The sequence below is a fragment of the Aythya marila genome, assembly GCF_965140915.1.
Source record: "Aythya marila genome assembly, chromosome: 15".
In the NCBI taxonomy this organism is placed as follows: Eukaryota; Metazoa; Chordata; class Aves; order Anseriformes; family Anatidae; genus Aythya; species Aythya marila.
The window spans coordinates 9,731,235-9,748,975 of NC_139056.1; the positions used below are offsets into that span (position 1 = coordinate 9,731,235).

Here is a 17,741-nt window from a genome sequence, read left to right on the forward strand (position 1 = left end):
GGGAAAAGCATAGAGCTATGAAAATTTCTTTCTCTTCCCCATCTCTCACCTTCATTAATAGGGCACTGTGCACTAGTTATCAAGAAAAGATTTTAGACAGCAAAATAAAATGTAATCTTACATTTCTCATGTACTTAATAGAAAATAAAATTGCAAGTACAATGTGATGAAAAGCTGAACAAACATTATTTATTTTGAAATGATGCTTGCAGAATAAGTACTTCATATAGATAGATCTCTGCTGTGCTACACTTCCCTTGAGTTCACAAATGCCATCAAAATGCAAGTCCCACTCTGTGAAAATTAATGGTATCCAGGACTCTCAGTACTGCCCACCATATCCCAAGCAAGTAGTATAGGTTTTTGCTTGGTTTCTCTAATTAATACATACTGTATCATGATATTAGTCATACTAGAACTAAGATATAGGGGTGAAAAGGAGCCTACAGACATTAATGAAATGTTGCTGTTGAAACATTAAACAGCCTAATATAATAGAATCAGAGTTAGCAAAGGTAGTTGATTTAAACCTCTAAATCATTTAGCAAAATAATTATTTTCTATAAAGATAGGTATCAATGTAAACCTTAGCGCTTGGAGAGATGACTTGTTCCTCTTTTGTGACATAATCTGTCCACAGGTTCCATTGCCCGCTGCCATGCTTGTAAAAGTAAAAGTCATAAACAGTCCCTGTTAATTAAAAAAACAGAACATATGAAAACCCTCTGATTAATGAATAAAAATAAGTTTCTATAATTTTAGTGTGAGAAGTCCAACACTGTGAGATAAAGAATGTTTTTTTTTCGTGAGACACCGTTCTCCCTCCTCTGCCATTATCGTCACAAAATTATTTTAGGTCAAATTCAGCTACATTGTTTAAGTACATGAGGCATATGCTACACCTGGTTAAAAGGACACCCAACTGTGCAGCCCATGGCTTGGCAGATGGTGGCTCTGCTGCAGACTTAATATCTGACAGGCACTCTATTCTCCCTTAAACTACTGAGTCTTCTTACTGCTTTATAAAAAGCCAGGCAAGTACAGTTATGAAGAAGCACCTTTTTCTGGGAAGATATTGCTTCTGGTAACCTTCACAGTTTTAGGGCGTGGGTTTTCATTGTCCTGTCCCATTAGCAAGTTGCGGTAAAACAAATCAAATTTCTTCCTGCTGTCTGCATCAATGGTCCCACCAATTGTCCAAACCAATGCAAAAAGGAAAAGCCCCTGCAGCCACAAGGTGATCTGATGACTAGACATGCTTTCCTTCCCCTCTTCCTCAGGTTGCTTTATTTCATCTAAAACACAAATGTTAGTTAAATTCCAGTAACAACCGTAAGTCCTAATCCAAAACACATCTTTGCAAAAGTATTCTGAGACAAACTTAGAGCACTGTCTTCAGTGGCAGAAAAACAATGTAGATAGTGAGGCCCTTGTCTGTGTAAAATACTAGTTACAAATAAAAATGAACGAGAAGCATTTACAATTTGTTTTTTTTTTTTTTTTCTTTCTTTTTTTCCTTCAAATGCTAGCAAACTGCAAACAAAACACATGGAATACACTCAAAAGGTCATGTTCAGTTTTGTAATAACACCAATGTCCCAGTGTGAAAGCTCTGTATGGTAGTCAAAGCACTATTATTAATACACTGATCCATAAGAAAAGATTTGTGTCATATTGTCTCAGGCAGTAAAGGTATTCCTTTGGTATTTCCTTGCATCTGATAATCTGCATCTTGTTATGAGACACAGGAAATAAAGAAAAACTGAAATAAAAAGAATGAGGCTTAGGGTACTTACCAAGCAGACAAGTATAGAGTTTCATCAAGCTGTAAGTCAGATGAATAGAGGATGTTTGTACTATGGCTTTGCAATTATGGTGAATAAACTCTAAACAGGGCTCTACTAACCACATAAACATGTCATTCACCTGCCAGAAGAAAAGAAAATGGCTTTAAAACAATGCAGAAGTTGCCACATTTCCCATTGTCGCCCAGTTCTCTCTCATTAAAACACAAAGCATCAGTAATTCTCCAAGCTGGTGGAAAGAATATCAGGAAAGAACCTTTGTGAGGCAGTACATAAATGAGCACAAAGTCACACTGTCATTATCTCATGGTGAAAACAAGCCGCTTCTGTGAAGGAAAGTTTTCACCAGAAATCTTGCTACCCAGATAGTAGTCCAGACAGCAGAGGAGTACTTCAGCCTAGGGAGACCACTGCTTTGCGTAAGCAACAACAAAATTATTCCAGTGGGAATAAGCATGTGGGCCTCATCCTCCTTTAAAAAGGATTGGCCTCTACTGAGTACCCAGCACAGCTACTGTGCCATACTGGAGTACTGGAAAGCAATGACTTGTACCTGAAGGAGTGTTACAGCATCAGGGTAGTTAGTGACCAAGGCTGGTGGTATCTACTCCATGAATTCAAGTGGGAAAACAGGAAAGGAATCAGTACCTAGTCTCTTCATAGGAACTAGTACTCAAGGAGATGCACTAAAGGATGCACTAACTTATCTGCTGATTAAGAAATATTTTTTTTGTTTTGATGAACTAAGATGACTTTTTCAATAAAGAGCTTTTACAGTCTTCGTATTTCTTTTGAATTTAGTCCCAATTTCCTGCAAAGCGTATCCTCAATTTCCTCAAAGCGTATCTTGTCAGATCACAGAAACCAAAGCTTTCTTCAGCTCTAATCCAATTGTAAACATGTTTTTTTCTTATTCTTTTACTAGATTTTAATGACCAATAAACAAGAATTTGAATTTTGATTAGATTAATATCTGATTACCACAAAGACCTACTTTCATTTGCATCCATACTGAAGATGTAACACACAACACAAAGACCTCTTATTCATACAAGCAACCAACACATGAAGGACAATTTAGCTTGCATTCCTGAGGTGACTAAGCCTTTGAAGATTTAGCTATAATAATAACATTATTATAATTAATAAGTATTTCTCAAGCTAAACTCTCAATGTCTCAGAGAGAAGGATGAGTTCAAAACATTTTAAATCTTTCAGTTTCTCCCACACTGTATTTCTATTACTCATGGCATCTCCAGCTCTCATGCACTTTCCTTACAACAATGGTTGACAGCCATCACTGCAAAATAAATTACAACAGCCTCTAGTAGATCTCGGACCCTCTAAATCATGAAAGAATCATAAGTTTGGTTCTGCATGCCAGCTTTCAAGTTGATAAACTGAACAACACCTTAATCTGCTAAATGGAACCTATACCAAAAAAATTAAATCTCTCACCAGTTCTCGGTGTTCTTCCTGTAGATTTGGAGGCAGTGTATTCATGTAGGAATCCTTCAGTGGCTTCCAACCTAACTGCTGTGGGTCCATATAGATCATACCACACCTGGGAAGAACAAACAACCATGGTATAGGAATAGGTGTGCAAAGTGGGACACTTCAGGTTTGAGTGCTTTCACATTACCTGCTAACAGTAGCTGGAGAAGCCTCCTCTAAGTCCGCTGGCTCAAAGATTAAACTCATTTTTGAATTCATCTGAATTATTTCACCACTCATTAAGCATAGCTAGGAGGAAAGCATCACTTAAACGTGAGTAGTCATGTCATTGCTGATCATTCAGTCAAAGCAAGGCCTGTCATACAATCGCTGAACATTCTACTTAGTGTCACTTCTCATTCACTCATTCATGCTCTTGTAACACAGGACACCATCTGACCTCATCTCAACTTTTCCACGTGTTACTGCAATGGCTTGCAGAAACAGGGAGAACAATTCTATATATTTAAATAACTCTGTAAGGAAAAGCAATTATGACCTGCAGCTTTTCTTTAGTTAATATATTTACTAAGTAATTTATGCAAGTTCATTTTTCAGTTCCAGAACTGAGTTTACTTATTTTGGTTTTCTAATATGGCCAATAAACAAACCTCAAAAAACAACCTCATTTCAATAAAACAAGCGCAAGACAAGGTTTCTAGGGAGAAGTAACAGCTTAATATCTTCTACTAAAGCAAAACATATAATTGAGGGGAAAAGCAATGCTTTTAAGCACATAAGCTTTTCCCAAGGCTTGTGGCTTATTGCCTTTATGTCCTCTGACCACCACGGTAATAATACCGCTACTACTACAATAAAGTATACACGTTCGAGTATAAGGTAAGTGGCAAAAATCAGGCTACCTTTTTATTATCATCCAGCACAGTGTTCATGTTCTCTATCCAAACTGCATCCACTGGGCCATCAAATATAATCCACTTCCGATCATCTGTAGTAGAAGATGCTTGTGCCCTGAAGGCATTTGCAAGAACCCCATCTGTCCACTCATGGCTTACAGGATCAAAACTGCCATACAGCTGTCCCATAGTAATTGCTTTGGGATTGATAACTTTGTATCGAACAGCAAATTCATCCATTAATTTTGCTGTATAAAGAGACAAACAGATGAGAAAATCTGATGGGCTATTTTAATTCAGCAACTAAGAACATTCCTGAAAGGATCTTACTTTAGCAGCACAAGGATAAAAAGAAAGACATTTGGAAGTTAAGTAAGAATTTCCTTTCCTTGTACAACAAAAGTGCAAAGTGCAATATGCAAACACACATGAAAAAAAGAAAGAACAGAGCAGAAGAGATTTTATACATTTATGGGAGGTATTTACAATCTCCCCATCATAGCCTGGTTTTGCAAGAGTATTACGTACAAACACAAAGCTTAACAAAACTCATGAAAGTGTAAACACATTGGTATGTTTTAATATTCCAGTAAATATAGACAAAAGTTCCAGAAAAAATGTACCATACAGAACTAGATGAGAAAGGAGAATACAGGAGGACTAACAACTTCAACATGTCTCTACAAAGAAAACAAAACAAAAAAAAATTACACATCATTAAATGAAGTTGATTCTAATTTTGTGGCTGAACAATGTTACCTGCACATAAATCACCAAGGGCTCCAGCTAGCACTTTGTATGCACAGGTCTTTCCACCCAAAGGATCTCCAACAATCATGAAACCATGGCGCACCAGCATCATTTCGTATATCTGTACCAGTGACAAGAGACTGAACTTTAACATAGCTCAGAAATAAGCATAATGTCTACGAAACCATAGGCATCTCTCCTGCACGCAGACACAACTGGACAAAATAACAGCCCAACATCTGCTCTTTATTAAGGCTGACTGAAGCATTAAAACAAATCAGAGTGCAGGCATATTACTACGGCAATTCACGCTGTTACAATTTAAGACGTCCTTGCCCCTACTTTTCTCTTTCTTAAAGGTCATCCCTCAGCTGTAACAGCTTCATTGTATGAACTGTGACTACACTCACTAGCCTCTGCTGATCACAGTGCAATGTATAGACCTAAACTGAAATTAGTGGTTATCAATGAGTCTAATACAAAGGGACTGCAACTACAGTTCTGAGGATCTTTCATATAACTGGTTCCACCAAGGCTGCCTTTGGTGGTTAAGTAAGGGTGGTTACTTCTTCAGTCACCCCACTAGAACTTGATTAACTCAAGTCAAAGCTTTCAAACAGAACATCTTCAAAGAGAACCCTAAAAGGAACACCTAAGAAAATATTCTTTATCTCAAGTTGGTATTAAAACTGATATTTTATGGTTTAGCTTAAATCCTTTACTAGTTAATACTACCACTACTTAATTGAAAGATAAAGCATGCTTTGCAAAGCAGCATAAGCCCATTACCATCTGAACTGCTGTTGCAGGGAACACTAGGCCATGTATTTCTGCTCTTCTTTAAAAGGTCATAAATACTAGTACATGGGAGACAATGGGAAGACAGAGCTGGAGGTGAAGCATAAAACAAGGATGAAAAATGCTACCCCTTTTAAGACTTCTCTAGGAGGACTGTAAGAAAAATTGGGAACAGAGCCTGACTTCCAGTCTAGAGGTCAATTTGCTAGGCTGTGCTGTCTCAGTTACTAACAGATTCAACTTACTTTTCTATCCTGAATTGTAAGACCTAAGATGTGGTTTCACTGGTTAGCTCCTTCACAAACTGGCTGAATTCAAAACTCACTATGAGCAAAGCAGGCTTTTTCTTCATGATATTTTTTGTCAGTAAAAATATGCTGTTTGTAATATCTTAACTGATCGTGGAGACAATTAGCTATTCATTCATTCATGACATAGCCAGAGAGTGAATGAAGAATATTTCTTAATCATCAGCTCTCACACTCTTTTCCCCCAAGAGGTATGAGAAAATAAACCTGAATAATTTTTCCAATAAACCACGGAACAGGTTGAAGATCCATTTTTCTAATATTTTCAGTTAATGCCTTGACAAACATGTCATAGTCAGGTGTAGGAAGAACCACTCCAGGAAACAGGTCAGATATGATACCCTGTTAAGGAAAGACAGATTAGAACATTATTTAAATACAGATTTAAAAAAGGGAAAATTCCTGACGTGTAATAATCTACAAGTAAAACAATACTCATACAGGAACTTAAGGTGAAATGTCTTCTGCTGGACAAAACTAACTTCTCATTGCAAAACGTTGCTGTGAAAGTTTTCTGCATCCATGAGAAATAAGTGAATGCCTGCAATCTTCATACACATATTGATATTGTAGAAGAAAGCTTAACTTTCTGCAAATTTGCACTAAAAAATGTATTGCAGGAAACTAAGAGGCTGAAAGAATTTCAGAGATTAAATAAAAGTGTATGTGTTCTGAAATTTCAGAGTGATGACTATTTGTGCTTGCACCTTAGCTTTTGGGTCTTTAATTTAATATTGGTTGATCTGTAGCTTAACATAGTCATGAAACGTAGTCATGAAAGCAGCATATGAGCAAAACTTCATTGCTTTCATTCTGGCTTTGAATTTCTAATTGACTAATTCACTTGTCTACACCTGTTTTGCAGTACAAAGCTAGAATGTAAACTGCAAAAAAATGGTTTCTACTACTGAAACAACACAGTGACTTTTAGCAAGATATCTTATAAAACATTTCATGGAATAACTTAAGAGCTACAACAGAACCTAAGAGTGCATCCAGATCAGTGGAATAAATTAACTGTACACTAATATGGCTGTATCATGATCAAACTGTTCTAAATTAAGATGATAACCTGTTTCTTCTAAACAAAACATTCTGTCTTCAGGTTCTTCTGATGGACCTCATCATCACAAAATTTAAACACACCCACCTGATAACTTACCTGAAACAATGGCACATCCTGTGCCAAGAATTTGGCAAGGTTAACATCCATCAAAGCCCGAAGTAACAATACACTTTCATTTTCAGTTGGATACTTCAGTTTTAAGTTTCCTGCTGCTGTCAGGACTGATTTAACAGCACGCATTCCATAATCGTAGTGATGCTGAGATGACAGCTGCTCAGAGCACAAACGGTAAGTGGCAACAATTTTCTGGGCAAGACTGTGGGTATTAAATGCCACATGTAGAATGAAAATATATCACACGGCAAAGAAAATAAGTACCTATATTCACAAAGTCACTGCAGTGATTATCAGACCCACCAACTAGTAAAAGTGGTAAAATGGCCTAAAACATCAAGGAAGCAAAACTGCAGATTGTGACATGCCAGAGAATGTGTGTGCCAGTTAGGAATTCTGTTTGATACTACGATACATTTTCCAAATGGTTCTGTGTAGAGGTATGTATCTGTCAAAAGTATGTGGTAAATGAGGAGTGATTATGAAGTAGGAAATTAAAAAGCACTTTCTGAAGAAACAGAACATGGACAGCTTTCCAGAATTCTATGCCTCAAAGATGCATATATACATATGTGCCTTATATAGGAATGAGACAACTCAATCAAAGTGGAATATTCAGCATGCCTTACCTTCGAGAGTCCAAAAATCCCATTGAATAAAGTGAAATTTCTCCAATCAAAGCATAATCTGGAACCATCATGGCAACTGTTCGAAACAATGCCTGTAAGAAAAAAAAAAAAAGAAAGATAAGTTTATACTATATAATACGGTAATAACTTGTGCTTATTTTGTAAGAATAGTATTTCTGTAAATTTATCAACTTTTATACTTTCTGTTCCTTCTTCATTACTTTAGGAATTATCTAACTTAAATGAGATTGCATTAGATTTGTTACTAGAACTGTGATCTTATCAAGAGGTCTGTGCTAAGCATTGAAAGAACAAATATTTAGAGAGAGTCATAATCTTAAGGAACTATTCATAGACAAAAATTAGTTATTATTCATCTCTCTTTCATAATAGACAGACTAGCATGTGGCATGGTTAATGTTTTGTACAAGGTCATGCAAAAAATGCATGCCAAAGCTGGGAAAAGAACTAGGACCATATCAGTCTCTCTGCAGTGTCTAAGGAACTTGCAGAGTTATAATTACATTGGGGTTTGGAACTCTAAGGATTGTAAACTAGGAGAATTTCCACATAAAGAGAGCACAGTTAAAGCTGTGAACAGGTATCAGCGTTATCAGGCTGAGACCTTTTGTCTGTGCACTTTGTACAATCCTGAACTTATAAAACCTTAGTGAATAGCAGAGCAGAATAAGTTATATCATTGTAATACTTTATTAATGTCTTTCTTTTCTTGTTAAAGCAGGTAAGAAGAAGCAAATTCTGTTTCATTTCCAGAATAAATGAAAATTCCAGATTTACCTTCAGATTATCAGGCAGCTCTGCCCGTCCAGCGTACCCAGGATTCATTGTGATAAACACAGCACAGGTAGGATTAAGAGAGATCTCTGTGCCTTCAAAGATGAATGTTTTGAGTTTACGAATAATGGCTTGCTGTATACTAAGTATTTGTTGAGCAACTACAGATAATACTTCAACCTAATAAGGCAGAACAGATAGGAAAACATCAGACAATGGAAAATGCTTTTGTTTATATATTTTGTGATCTTGAGTTCTCTTCCAACCTAGGTAATTCTGTGATTCCGTGATTTGGTGGCTATATGTTGCATTCCTCCAGGTGAAAATCACTCTATGTAATACCTAGTCTGACAACTGAGCCTAAATATTAGCTGCCTATTGAAGCTATCCTCTCAAAGTTAGTACCCCCCATTCCCTATCCAACCAACGCACAGATATTAACAGCGGCTTCTGGAAGCCTCCAGGTGATCTGCCTGAATGTAGACACTAAATTTAGGTGGACAGGAACTCCCTCTAGAGGCCTCCAAAAGCACTTGCCTTTTGTCTCAGACAACATAAAGAGTTTGGGGTTTCAGTGAGACTGATTTACTCAATATTCCAAATTGAGGGGAAACGTAAGGAATGAATAAAGCAGCCTAGGGCTAACTCGCAGTACTTTAATATATTAAAATTGCAGAATACTGGAAAATGGGAATGCTAACACTTGAGTCATGAGAATTCAAATTACAGTAGACAAATGGAGAAATGAAGATGTTAAAGATACTAAAACATACAAAACTGATCTTCATGGAATTTCCAGACTTACTAATATTGATCTAAATCTAACTCCACCAAAATAACAATAAAACTTGTCTAAAGTCATCATTGACAAAATAAAAAAAAATACACACCCACCCACATATACATATATATGTGTGTGTATATACACATGTATCAGAGCAATACCAAGGAGGGGATTAGATGCACCTGGTTACACAGTTAGTTAAACTGGTCACTTGGTGACACTCAACTAGCCATCATAGGAATTCCTCCACTGAGATTTGTCTGTGTTGTGTTGGACATATATAAATGCAGCCTCAAGGAAAAGAGGTGGACAGTTCTTTCCCCACAAAAATCTGTGTTACTCTGGAGTCAAATTAACTATGATTGTCACAAACAAAAGTGGAAATCACATGTGAGCATGTGAGTAGTTTTTGTTGTTGGTGGTAGTGTGTTTTTTGTTGTTGTTGTTGTTGTTTTTTGTTTGTTTGTTTTTTTCACCTAGAAAACCCAGAACACAAGACTTCTGCAACACAGCACAGGCAGGGCATATGCTCCAACAACAGTCGCTTAAGTACCTACTTCAGTGGCGTTGATCAGAAAAACAAAGAGGCTACACAAAATAAAAGTAGATAATCGGCAATAATGCTGTGATATCTAAATCTAGAACTTCTTGTGTCTTAGATTAAAGCTTTCTCATTTTACTTGTCTAAGTTAAGAAGTTACCTCAATTCTATTGAATTCATCAAAGCAGGACCATGCACCAGACTGTGCCAACCCTTTAAAGAACTTTCCCATTGCCTTGTAATCAAGACCATCGGAGCAATTGAAGACCACACACTACAACAAAAACACACAGAGAACATCTCTCAGTATGAATGCAAAGTCCACTATAAAATTATTAGCGTCTAAAATGGGAAGGGATTATTATTGCCAATTTTGGATGACTACACTAGGACAACATATAGACACATTTCTAAACATGTGCTTCTTACCAACTATTTCTGTGAATAAAGTACAGGTAGAGAATGAACAGTACTTGATTAAGAATGACATTGCAAGATCTATCTACATATCCAGAAAAAAAAACAAACCAAACCAAAAGATTATATTTTGGTACCTGTTTAGCTAGTGCTTTTGCTAGATCTTTAGTTGTTTCTGTTTTGCCAGTCCCAGCAGGTCCTTCTGGAGCACCACCAAGATTTAATTTCAAGGCACCCATTAATGTCCTATGTAAACAAGAATACAGTCAATAGAAATAGTAGTTTCTAATGGCAGATCGCTTCTGAAGGAATGAACCAATTTTCTTCCTATACAGGTTCCCCTGGCAATGATTTACTTGTTCCCTACCAACTTTACAGCTTGTGCCAACAACCTTTTATTGTCTCATAAATGACTCTCAGAAGCAGAAGCTTTCATCCAATTGCTCTAAAAGGAATGTCAAGGCTTTTTATTACATGCATCCACTCTGCATACCCTCAGTTGCACAAACAAATGCACAGTGCCACAGGGAAAGTGTCAGAGTTTGCAAAAACACACCTTTTCATCAAAGAGCAGTCCCCATGACAAGAACCTGAGGCTGGCTTTATAAATGCAGACAGTTTTTAGAAAAGGCTGAGAAAGCATTGACTAGTGCTATTGTACAGTTCTTTATATTTTCAGTGCCATGATCTGCCAGCTTTTTTTAGAGACACATTATTGGATACAATAGAAATTATTGCTCTACTGGTGTAGAAATCTAAACATTGTAAATATTTTACCATATCTGGACAAAGAAGATATGTAAAATCTGCCTCCAAAACCTATGGGAAAATCTTATGTGCTAAAGTTCCTACTATTATTAATTGTAACATATGAAACTAAATATAGACCAATCTAAAAAAAACATGCTATTCTTAAACATGGCTTTACCTATAACATCGATCTGTTAGTGGTGTTATAACCAGACGTAAAGAATTGCCCAGATACTCATATCCATATTTGGCTTCTGTTGTAATCATTCTCACTATTACATTGTTCTCTTCCCAGTAGTATCTCAGCTGAGAAATCCATTGGAAGTCATTCAGATCTGTGATTTTGTCTTCAACCAATTTTTCAACCACATCACGAGCTGCACATAAAGATTTTTTTTAAAAAACTAAACATTTCTACCATGTTAGTTTACTTAAAACAATGAATAAATAAGCTAACATTTACTTATAATTATGTAAATAAACATTCAGAGTAGTAGGTTGAATTTCATGTTAGAAAGAAATCTCCATCCATTTTGTACAGGGAGTCAGGTTAGTTTGATTTAGGTTCCAGTGCTCAATGGGCTGAGCAACATCCATCAGCCCACTATGCAGTAACAGTGTAAAGGCTGCTTACAGTCAGTAGCTGAAACAACCCACATGGGATACTTGTTTCCCACTACTGCAGGAGAAAAACAAGGCTTCATTTAAATCCTTAGTAGGATACAAAATCCAATCTCATGATCAAATTCCACTCTGATATATAGACCAGAAAAAAAAGACAGGAAATAAAAGAACGTTGTTTAGGACAGAATTTGGCTCTATAAATACAGTTACACCAGTTGCATGGTTGAATGATGAATGATGTTTAAAGTTAAAAGCTTACTTTTTCTTCTTCCTTCCTTTACATACAGAAACAATCCAGGAAGCAAGTTTAATGTTATTAAATATTAAATCAAGCTGAAGAGAAACAATGACTGCAAGCACTCAAAAAAAAGTTCAAAAAAATCACAGCTTCATGTGGCAAAATAAAAAGTGAAATAATTTTTATTTTAATGCCCTTATATGATCTAAGCAGCATAAAAATATTTTACAGGGATAGAATAAATTTTTTAAGGCAGAATTTGACACTTCTGCGTTTTTAATTATTGCAGAAATAATATTTGTTGTGTTTTTCTGATCATTAAATACACATCTAAATCCTCTAGTCTCAATTCTCTAAGAAGCCTCCCATCAGCAGTTAAGTCTAGTGGGTGTCCATTCCACCAAGGATCAAAGGTGCAGTTTCCTTTCCCAGCATAGAGGTAGAACAGCAGCTATGTTATATGTACCAACTTCACTTTTGTGAAGAGCTTCTACATGCATAGAATACCACCATTTCACTCCTTTAAAACAGTAGAAATGTTAGCAAAGCTTGAGAATTCCACCTGCTGTTCCCCAGTGAGAGTGTAAATAGTCTCCCTCCCTCATCAATCCTGCTGCTGGAAGAAAAAGGGAGGCCAATCAGAAAAGAATTGAGACTGTGCAGCCCACAAAGGTTACTTAAAGTCCTTATGCCTAAATAAATAGCTTAGCTAGCTCATGCATGAATCTAGTCAGTATATCTAGTTTTCAACTTCCGTGAATTAACCAAAGAAAATTAATGTTAACTCTCTAGCTCATTTTATGCCATGGTCCTTTTGGTGAAGAAAGTATTATAGCTGCTTCTCTCTAATAGTTCACCAAGCTAAATATATAAGCATGGCCCTAGAGTACCAGCAACTGCACATTTACCATGGACATCAATGACAGTAAGAGCTCCAAGAGTTAGCCGGGCTCCACTGGACAGCTTTCCTCTCACTAACTCAACAGTATCTGCAATTTGTAGATTGCTCTTCTCCAAGAAATCCTGTCACAGAAACAGAACACAGGCATTAGTATAATGTTGTAGCTAGCATTTCCTGAACTCCCATGGGTGCAATCATTGGAGGCAGCCCCTCTAACAGAACATAGTAATTGAACTCCTGGCACTACACCAACATTTTAAATTCTCTTTCATATACTGGCATTTTATTTTACTATAAACACTTTAGAGAGCTTTATGGCCTGAAAATAATGTAAACAGAAGTCTTTTATTTCTTCCTAATAGAAATACCAAAATTCTATCATAGGAAATGTATAGACTCCGTTGAGTGAATCTGGATTCACTTCTGGAAATTTGTAGTAAATTGTAAATTAATAAAATCAATATAAATCGAAGATTCTCCACACTTTACTATAAATATTTTACATCACTGTCTCAATTTTCTTTAATGACCTAGACAACAGGACAGAGTACATCCTCAGAAAGTCTCCAGATGATACAAAATCTGGCAAGACTGGTTGATAGACCCTACAGGTGTGTTGCCATTCAGAGGAACCTCACCAGACTGAAGAAATGGTCAGACAGGAATTTTGTGATTGAGTAAGCAGAATAAGATCTTCAACTAGTATTAAACAACACAGGCAAGTTAAATCTAAGATATTCAGTAAGGATATGGAAACAAAAAGCTAACATTAAAATGCAGTATTTGGTATAAAGTTTTAATAAACTTTATTATTCACATTTAAAAGGCAGCCCAAACTATCTGCTGACAGATTTCATCCCAAAATAAATCCTTATACACCCACCTATATTAGGATCAGACAAAACTCCACTGAATTCAACAGAAATTGTTTTCATTACTGGAGTGTGCATTTCATCAGCCTCAACAAAGTGCTATGTAAAAGTTTTTTGATGACAAAGGCACCACAAACATACAAGGAAAGGCTCTTGTGCAAAATAACAAATTTGTCTTAATTAATAGAATGGTAGAAGAAAATCTTACTTGTAAAGTTCCTTTTGTTATAGCTTCAGACACTTCTTCTGTCCAGTAAATGGATGAAACACAAATAACCACCTGTCCAGGCCACTGAAGTACCCACGTTTTTCGAGGAACCTTAAACATAAAGATCCATTCCAAACAAAGTCATGTAAACACATCTGATTATGGCACTAATAACAATTACTTTCCCCAAATTTATTCTGTCTCATGCAAAAAATAAATGAGAACTAGCTCTGTTACTTTTTCTCCAATAAAATCAGAAATAAAACTTCAAATAAGAAGAGATGGATTCCACTTAGCTTCAAACACGTTTCCCTGGTTAAGAAGAATGTGAACAATCTGTTCATGTACAGTTGCTTGTGAAATCTTATTTTACACTATAATTCAGGAATAATTACCTCGATGTATCCTTTTATACCATCTTGAAGAACTTGTCTTACACTGGCCAGCATCATTTCCTCGACTTGCAAAAGCCATTTTTCTACCATGCCCTTCAAACAGGAAAAACAGTTAAGAGTCAGTAAACATTTCCTGATTACATTGATTTTAAAGGGCAAATTCTTTGAAATATATTAGGATTAAATATACTTTCTTCTGATCTCTGTGAGAGATAAATATGTGGAAAATATCCAAATTTGACAGGCACATCTTAAAAGTAGTAAGTGTGTAAAGATGTAGAAAAGTGCCCAGAGGAATTTACCAAAAACTTGGTACATCTTACTCCTTTTTGTTCTAGAACACGGGTGCGAACTCTCACTTCTGAAACACCTTTCATGATCTCATCCTAGATGTCTTAGATCTCATTCCCCCACAAAAATACAATTTAGGCAAAACATTAATTTAATAACATAGTAAAAAAAAAATTACTTTTGCATTCATCGGATAGATTTTGTCTATGAAAGGAACAATTTCTTTCTCTGAACTGATCATTCCTAGGATCTCCAGATCTTCCGTGAACTCCAGTTTAGCAATTCCTTCGAAACACTTCTTTAAATGAGGCTGCACTCTAAGGGGATCCTTTGTTTCTGAGAGTATTTCAAGCAGTTCATCATTAGACAGAAAAAAGAATCTGTTAGGAAAACACAATCGATGAATATAAACTTTTGAAACAAGAAAATTGTCATTATAATTCTACTGTTAGCAAGAAAAATCTAATTGTTTTTATTGTTGCTTAGGACAGTAAAATAACAGAGGGAAAATTATCATATCAGCTCCCTTTTCTAAGCTATTAATTGTTAACATTATAAAATTCATGGCACAGTTTTGTCAAAATTTAAGTATGACCATCCTTTCACGCAGAGAAGAAAAAAGTTGTGTTTCAAACACACAGGAAATATGAGGTATGTCTGTGCAGCCAATAAAAAATTCTGTGTAAAAATTCTGTGTAAAAAATTCTGAACACAGAATCATGTTTCTCATGATCATATATAACTCCAATGTACTATGAATCTCTGCACAGCTAAAGAGAGTAGGGCTGAAACATAATTTCAAATCAATTATGGGAAAGTAGCAAATTCCCTCAAAATGCCCTGTACGTGATTACATGTTTCTAATCTTAAATTAAAGCTGTGCTAGACAGATTTTTCCTTCCCCACTACCACCTGTCCCTGGCACTGCAAACTTAGCTGAAGCTGAGAAAACTAATGGAAATCTGGAAAAAACGACAGGTTTTCTTTTTCTTTTTTTCTTTTCTTTTTTTTTTTTTTCATGTTGCATGATACTGCATCCCACACATGCTTATGAAATGAGACTTACCAGCTCAGTATAAATTGAAAGAGCTTTGGGATTTTTATCTCTAATTTAGGCCTTCTTAATTAGTTTACCTTGGGAAAAACAATCTTTTCTTTTCCAAGTAAGTATTTAGCCCCTTCTGAATGTCTTCTAAGAGAATATTTGCTTCCTGAAATCTGTCTAACATCATGGGCTGTTCAGTTGCCACAAGCACCCTTGTGTCTTTCACCTTTATAAAAACACAGCAAAATTGATAAAAGTCACATTATGTTCATACATAAAAATTGTTATCATTAATCACTTACGTTTTAGGAGGATAAAAACTAGACAGAATTCTCTGTTGTGTGCCTTTATGTTATTAAATATGTATGTATTCTTTGATAGCTTTGGTTTTTAAACACTTTTACCAATTTCAACTTTATAGACAATACAGCAACAATATTCACATGAATTAAATTTTTTGGCATTTCCTTCTGTATCTCGGGCTTGCTACATTTTTTTTTTCATTCACATATAAGTTTTGTCAGAGTCACAGCATACGGTAATTATTTGGCCTGAGCTGTTAGACAGGTATCAGATTCTATTTTGTTATACTGATTATTTCAACATCTTTGTCACACAGTCATGTACTGCCAATGTTTTTCACAAAGATCTCAGCTCATACTGCCACTAAGTAACTTGTCTCTTATCCAATATCTTAGTTGTATAGAACTGAACAGAATAACCAATGTCATTTACCCATAACTGGTAGGTCAGGTTGATGGTTGGACTTGATGACCTTGAACGTCTTTTCTAATCAAAATGATTCTATAACCTTATCCTGACACACTATCAGATCACTACATATTCACCAAAGTTTCTAACAACCATAGAATAGAACAGAACAGAACAGAACAGAAAAGTTGAATAGACAAAGATCATTGAGTCAATCTGCCTAACCACTTTGGGGCTAACCAACAGTTAAAGCATATTGTTAAGGGTATTATCCAAATGTCTCTTTTACACTGACAGACATGGGACATCAACCCCAAAGGTGGAAAGAAAGGGGGAAAGGAGGGGGGAGAAGGAGGAGAAAGGTAGAAAAGAAAATAAGCCATTTAGTTGCTCTAATAGTCTCTGAGCCTTTAAAAGACGAATCTAAAATCCGACTATACAGTGTAGACTTCCTACCAGTGAATTCTGAAGCAGATCTTGAAAGCACAAATCATTCATCTTTCCACCTAATTATGATCATTTAACTGAAGAATGCCAGAAAAAAAAAATGTATGAAAGTATATTTTTCTGCCTTTTTTCCTTCTTTTTTTTTTTTTTTTTTTTTTGGTCTACAGAAGCCAGAAAAAATAGAATTAAAATGTTACTTGAGCTCTAATTTATCCTGCAATGTCCATCCTCTATGGAAATCTCAAAGTAGTAATGATATGATCTGCCACTTTTATTGCAAGACTAGATTTTGGTAGGCTTTAGTAAAGGTTTTCCCACTCCACATTAGACCTTCTTGCAACTTAAATACAAATATCCAACTAAAAAAAAGAAAGCTTGTACATCTTCATGACAGCAATCATTCTATTATCAGATATACCTAAAAATACATGCTTTATTGAATACAAGCACTTACCACTTGTGCCATAATGTCCTTCCAGTATGTATCCACAACCCCAAACTTTCTGCCCTCTTCAGGCATTTGAGCTATAATGTCTTCTGAACTAAAAATTGGTTCCAAATACAACCATGTTGCCTGACATTTTAACCAGCTGTCTAGAATGTCTTGCATTAAAGTCAGCTTCTCTTCCCAAGCCTGTATTGAAAATATTTAAGATGTATAAGCAACCATTTAAAACTGTAGATTGATTACAAGAGCGATAGTATAAAATCACAAGTTATTAATTTGCTTTATTGCATTATTGGATTCCTATGTGTTTTTTGTTACAGGACTTTGGAAACATACCACTCTAACAGTTTCTCCTGTATTGTTACAGTCTTACAGGAAAACATAGAAAGGCCTAAACATTCAGGGACTGATGATGCACCACTAACTCATATCATAGTCCCACAAGTCCTATCA

At 35.8% G+C, this 17,741-nt stretch overlaps 1 protein-coding gene across 1 annotated transcript in view; it reads right to left on the reverse strand.

Annotated features, from left to right (window-relative positions):
* The window catches only part of DNAH3 (dynein axonemal heavy chain 3), a 65,556-nt gene that overhangs the window by 26,348 nt on the left and 21,467 nt on the right, over window positions 1–17,741 (reverse strand). The window contains exons 23-42 of the mRNA XM_082772722.1: window positions 17,295–17,474; window positions 15,772–15,908; window positions 14,816–15,017; window positions 14,347–14,439; window positions 13,952–14,062; window positions 12,879–12,993; window positions 11,287–11,485; window positions 10,496–10,604; window positions 10,102–10,215; window positions 8,620–8,796; window positions 7,822–7,913; window positions 7,175–7,394; window positions 6,220–6,354; window positions 4,916–5,027; window positions 4,163–4,404; window positions 3,448–3,548; window positions 3,264–3,369; window positions 1,797–1,926; window positions 1,059–1,295; window positions 587–690 (exon numbers count right to left, since the gene is read on the reverse strand). Coding sequence (XP_082628848.1) covers window positions 587–690; window positions 1,059–1,295; window positions 1,797–1,926; window positions 3,264–3,369; window positions 3,448–3,548; window positions 4,163–4,404; window positions 4,916–5,027; window positions 6,220–6,354; window positions 7,175–7,394; window positions 7,822–7,913; window positions 8,620–8,796; window positions 10,102–10,215; window positions 10,496–10,604; window positions 11,287–11,485; window positions 12,879–12,993; window positions 13,952–14,062; window positions 14,347–14,439; window positions 14,816–15,017; window positions 15,772–15,908; window positions 17,295–17,474 — 2,916 coding nt within the window. The remainder of the gene's footprint in view (window positions 1–586; window positions 691–1,058; window positions 1,296–1,796; window positions 1,927–3,263; window positions 3,370–3,447; window positions 3,549–4,162; window positions 4,405–4,915; window positions 5,028–6,219; window positions 6,355–7,174; window positions 7,395–7,821; window positions 7,914–8,619; window positions 8,797–10,101; window positions 10,216–10,495; window positions 10,605–11,286; window positions 11,486–12,878; window positions 12,994–13,951; window positions 14,063–14,346; window positions 14,440–14,815; window positions 15,018–15,771; window positions 15,909–17,294; window positions 17,475–17,741) is intronic.